The sequence below is a fragment of the Gavialis gangeticus genome, unplaced genomic scaffold (assembly GCF_001723915.1).
Source record: "Gavialis gangeticus isolate Ggan-Ray unplaced genomic scaffold, GavGan_comp1, whole genome shotgun sequence".
NCBI classification, from domain to species: domain Eukaryota; kingdom Metazoa; phylum Chordata; order Crocodylia; family Gavialidae; genus Gavialis; species Gavialis gangeticus.
Genome location: NW_017729031.1, coordinates 18,105,747 through 18,111,793, shown reverse-complemented (window position 1 = coordinate 18,111,793; position 6,047 = coordinate 18,105,747). Strand labels below are relative to the sequence as shown.

Genomic DNA, 6,047 nt, shown 5'->3' with positions numbered 1-6,047 from the left:
CCCCCCCCCCCCCCAATGTTCCCTGTCAGCCCAGGGCTGCTCTGTCCCAGCTCAAATTGCTGCAGTTCTGGGTGGACATGTAGATGCTGTGTCCAAGAGCAGTTGACTCTGGCTCAAACTGCTCTGGAGTTTATGAGACATAAAATTATTCATGAAAATAACTTCCAAACAGTGTGATTCCTGTCTTTGGTGTGAGTGGGTATTTCTGTAAGTGAGATATCATGATTTTTTACTTTGATGCAAATAATTTGTTACAATAAAATTATTGTACATAATATTTAAGGTGGAATAACATTATTGTTGGGACTGGATTTGGCAATCTCTCTCAAAATAAGACACTTGTGATATTGGGAAGCAGAAATGTCCTTGAAGGTATCCATTAAACATGGAATGAACTCACAGGAAACTTAAATTGACCAAATGACACAGGCCCTTCTTGAATATATTATTTTATATCTTTAGGCTTCCTTTAGTCAACTTAAAAACTGAATATTTAAAAAGGTCAAAGTGTTTGGCATATTAGCAGATCAAAAACAGAATAAGAATTCATGTTTCTTAATAGTAACTCATGTCTGTGGACCAACACCAAAAAAAAAAAAAGTATTTGATCAACTGGTATAGTTTTTCAGCTCACAACAGAGAAGAATGCAATTATATTTAAAGCTTGGAAAAAAGACTGGAACAAAGCAAACTACAAATATAATCAATTCACTAGAAATAATATCAACTCTCATGACAAGTAATAATTTGAGTGTGTTATCTGCAGTTGACAATGCACTACTAAGTGAACACATTCACATCCTGCACAAACCAGTGTCATTAGGAAAGGGCATTATAACCACATTTTTTGGTAATATGAAATCCTGGAAGAGAATAAAATTACTCCGAAGAAATGGGATTTAAGTAAAAAATGTGTTGTTATAGTGTTAACACAAACAATACCTTCTAGAGCATCATATTTAACAGAGGTGATATATATTAAATGGAAGAGACCTTGAAGAAAATATGAATGATTTTCAACTAAAGGGTGCAAAAAGCTTCACTCCAATTTAAGACTGTTCTTGTTTTCAGGCAACAACTCCATTAAGAAAAGATCATTGCTAATGCAGTTTTAACTTTAATTTCCTTTGTTTACCAGAGCCCACTAAGGTGTATGTTTTTTCAGACTATTATGCATGGTCTGAAAACTTTCTGTAACCACCCCCCTCAAATAGAACCCATTTTTCTGTTTGTTAATTGTGTTGTGAACAAACTATGTCTTTTTCAGATTTGTTCATTGTTTGTGATTCTTCAAGGCATCTTAGGAAATTTCAGCCTGTGAATTTTGTGAACAATTTGTTTTATTATTTGTTTTTGCTATGTTGTACTTAGTCACATTAGTGACATGGAATAACATTTTCAAATGACTTGGAAGCCTAAGCCTCATTCAAAGCCAGGCCTTGATTATATGAACTTATGCATCAGATGTAAGGAAATAACAGTCTATTTAGGATAATTTACTGGGAAAATGAAGAAGTCTATTACTACGACTAGATTTTCTTTCACTGTGAAACAATGTATTGTTCTACTTGTATTATTCATAGTAGCAACAAAATTTGAATTGTATGAGAGTTTGTGAATAGAAAAAGAAAAGTGTACGAACGTGATGGACCAAATTTGATTTTTATGTCCTTGTAATTCTCCCTGCTTGTCCACTCACATCCCAAACCCTACTATTCACATACTTCTTTTTGCAATACCAATGAGTCAGGATAAGCAGGAACATGCCTCCAGTATTCACAGGTGTCCACCAAAATCCTCCAACCTTCCCTTATACGGACATGTGAATGGTTCGTCTAACTCACCTACTATCCAAACAAGAATTTGTGTTTTGATACCTGAGCTAATGATTCCAAAATGATGGCCTGGTGAAGTCCCCCACAGGTATATTCTGATCTAAATTCAGCAGCATGTCATAACACGTATACGCAAGAGGTGGAACATGAATGCAGAAGAGATGAAAAGCAAGAGTATGAAGAAGTAGAGCTTGTTGGAAACCCTGAAAAAATAAGTTTTTCCTTTAAATTGAAACACTTTTGTGCAATCATATTAAATCCTCTGATTTTTTTTGTCAGAAAAAAAGGATTGTTACAATTTCAGAACCCCAATGGTTTCAAATTTTTCTTTTGGGACAACCTTCTGTTTTATCTTTTTTATTTTGCATGACATATATATCCTATAAAATAGTCAAACTTAAGACAATTTAAATGGTTTTGTTTTGCGGAGAATGATGAATGTGTGGGTGTTCCTTCTAAATTAAAACCAGATTTTGAAATCTTGAAATAATCTCCAAAACAGAACTTTCATTCTCTGCACCCTTCTACTAAGATGGATAATTGCTTTTTATACTGTACCATTAGTGCTTCCCTCACAATCCACCCAGTAAAACAAACAACTTATGCAATGTTTTACTCATACTACTAAAGATGTGACTCAGAAGGGTTTGATTTTGTATTCATCAGGTAGTTGTGACCCAGATTTTTTTTAAAGGATCCAAAGCTGGGGAGGGTGAAAAGGTTTCAGAGACATAGAGATCTAATTTCTTTGAATAAAGTACAAGGAAAGAAACATCCTATGCTATCTAGAAGGGGAAAAACAACTTCTAAACCCACTTCACAGTGTGTAGCTGCCAACACCTGGCAGTGAAATGAACTGCTGAACACAGTAGGTGTAATGAATACATCTATTTGCTTGGTTATCATATGGAAAGTACTCATTGGATGGATATAAAGCTACACATGAAACCCTTTATATAGGAAGCCTACCACATTGAAGCCAAGCAGCTATGGTCATGTCTATGCTAGCTCTCTGCTGAGCCTGGGCTGACTGCCAAGAAACAAATCCCACTCCCTCCTTCCATTTTTGTAGACACCTAAGCCTGATAATTAGATAGGACCTAAGTGCATGCAGTGATGCTGTGATCAGGTGGTCAGTCTCAGGGTATCTGTGAGTGGGGCTTGTTTTTCAGAAATAATCCTAGAATCAGCAGGAGGCATGGTGATTCTTCAAAATCATCCTCTAGGTGGACTGTTCCAGATTCTCCAGAGAAAGGTGTAGGGTGCAACATCAGACAGTCATTATGGCTAAGTACAGAGAATCAAAAAGCCCGAGGCTGAATCAATTCAATCTTTGCAGGTTAGTTTAAACTGAGTAGATTGAAGTGATAAACACGTGAACAGACATTCACTTTTGATTCCAGAAATGCAGCCACATGCCTACAGTGGCCCAGGCCAGAAGCTTGAGGAATGAGGGGCGGGGGGGAAGGATGGACAATAGCATGCCTGCCTGCTTGGCTGGAGCAGACAGCTTGGGCCCAGGCTAGCCCACCCACCCTGTGAGGGGGAAGTTTGCAGGGGAGGTTCAAAGCATCATGGGATGCTGGGGGACTGTGAGTTAATTTAAACCTGGAGGGGATCTGGGACAGAAGTTCAATAAACTGATTTAACCTAAATCAGTTAAATTTGATAGTACATCCAACTAGGTTTTTCTTAAACCAATTTTGGCCATTTTGAAAGTGATTTATGTGCACAGAACTTTTGTTGTTTCACAGATTGGAATTGCTTTCTGATCATCACTTATGCTGGTTTATGTGTAATTTCTATCCCTAACCTATACAATAATTTACCCCTGCACAGGTCTCTGCAAGATTAATATATTAACAAAAAGATACAGAAAAATAGATGAGGAAACCATAACATGCAACATGATTCTTAACTGGATTTTCCTATGTGCACATTATAGTCCTTAGAGGCAATTAAAAAATCAGTGGGTTAGTATGAGAGCAGTGATAAAGAGGGTACAGTTAGTTTGTTAAATGTAATGTTGACATACCAGATGTAATAAAAATTGCAACAACACATCTACAATCCTTCTTATATGCCCTGGATTTTTTTCCAGCTATGTCTTGTTAGGTTATTCTTGATCTTAGACTTTCATTCTTAACAAATAGCATTTTGTAGAGGAACAAAAGCTAAGATACAAGATATGAATAGCTAAGATATAAAAGATGCATGCACATGTATTTTCCGTATATTATGGTAATTAATATGGTATGCTTTTGGAGTGGTGAGAATCATCCAAGGTAGAAGAAGAATCACTGGGCTGATTTTTGTAACTAGGTGAGAAATAGAAAACACTTATGAAAATAAGCAGCTAAAATCACAGCAGAGCAGGGCTCAGTGTGAACAGGTGTTGTGCAAACTTCCTCCTGTACATCTGCCAGTGCACTTTAGCCCTTGTCTGCTGGTTCTTTGCTCGTTCAGTGCCAGTCTCGTTCTCAGAAGAGGCTGCTAATTACACCACTTTGCATAGTGCTGTTGTGAAGTGTAGGAAAATCTACTGTGCAACAGGAGGAGACATGATTGCTTTTCATTTGTGACCTAATCAATATTTTGAACCTGGGTCTCCAGAAATGAATACTACTAATGATTAACAATTGATTAGCCTGATGCATCACCTTTAGATGATTACCAGGAGCAGTGATTGTAATTTGTACCTTAAGATTGCTTATAAAGAAGTCTATTGCATTTTGATGTTTATTTAGGTTTGGGGACCTTTTTTTGGGTGTGTTGCATGGTATTAAAGATATCTATTTTTGTGCACATCTTCAATTCTAAATGATTGATGGGAAGTAGACTGTGTGCTGTGTTTTAATTGACCACAAAAAGTGTTCTGCTCCTTTAAAATTTTTAGTAATCGAAAAATTCCTACTTTCACTTGCCATCTTGCAAATGGTTCATCATCAGCCATGAAGTGCATATTCTCTGTTTCTGTGCTGTTCAGTACAGGAATCTGGCAGTCAATGGCTTTAGAGCTGAGAAAATCTGCTCTTGTGATTTCTTGTTCTCTTGGTATCCATTCACCATTGAGATGCTGCAGCAAAGCAAAAATACAGAAGCCAGATATAAATGAATTCTAGTAGCCTGCATATATTTACATTTCCAATTAATATTATAAAGAATTCCCCTTTGTACAGTTCATTTTTAAAAAAAGAAGTTGTTACTGTAGGTTTAGTAGAGGGCAAACTCTGCTCATCTTACGCACATAAGTAACCCAGGGAGGGCAGAAAGGAATATACCCTGTGTCATGCTACGATGGGCAAGGGAGTACAGGGGAATGGTTCTGAGGTTGCTCCTGCAGCTGTGAACCCAGCATGCGTTCTGATCATCCGGGCGGCAATGGCTGCTGGGTCTCTGAAGCACACAACTACGAGTCTCGTAACTTTGTCTGACAGGCCTCACCTAACTAATGCCACTGCTCAGAGCTTCACGTAAAGCAGGGCTGGATGGTACACGGTAACTGTGAGCCCATGCTTGTGTTAGTTTCTCGGGTGAATCAGAACAAAACTAATTTTGCTTTGTCTGGGGCTTTCTGTAGCTTTGGGCGGGGGTGTGATTCAATTTATTTTTAAGGACTAAACACAGCCCAGGTAAAGAAAGATAAGAAACCATTGAAGCGTGAACCACTAACCCTCAACTTAGTAGTAGTAACATGGTGTGGAAACTGGCTTTGCAGACCTGTTACTCTACCCTGTCATAGGGTAGTAAGGAGGCCCAGAATGAGATGGGGAATGGGCAGGGTCATGACCTGTCTCCTCATCCCTGAGCAGGGTAGCCATACCAGGGTGTCAGCAGTGTATTCTGCACGAGGCTCAGACCTGGCATTATCTGCTTCTTCCCTAGGGCAGCATGGCTACCAGGAGAGGAAGGGGACTGAGCAGCAATCTACCTTCCAGGCTGCTCCAGGAACAGCAGAACAACAGGCCTTTCTTTGTATTCAGGGTCTGTCTAGGTCTAATAGGGCAAGTCTAACGCTAAGTATTTGTTATCTCATTGATGTATTTGCAGTGGGTCAGAAATGTGCTTTCCCCAGATGCTCAGCTCAGTACTCTAGTAGCATTCACTTCCTTCCTAAAGAAATGAATGATGATAAACTCAGTACTTGTATGCTTTGGGGGGGGGGTGTACACACACACACACACACACACACACACACACACACACACACAC

General features: G+C 38.6%; 1 protein-coding gene across 1 annotated transcript in view; it reads right to left on the bottom strand.

Annotated features, from left to right (window-relative positions):
* LOC109301348 (von Willebrand factor D and EGF domain-containing protein-like) overlaps window positions 1–6,047 on the bottom strand; it is a 451,201-nt gene that overhangs the window by 158,704 nt on the left and 286,450 nt on the right. The window contains exon 14 of the mRNA XM_019522467.1: window positions 4,750–4,911. Coding sequence (XP_019378012.1) covers window positions 4,750–4,911 — 162 coding nt within the window. The remainder of the gene's footprint in view (window positions 1–4,749; window positions 4,912–6,047) is intronic.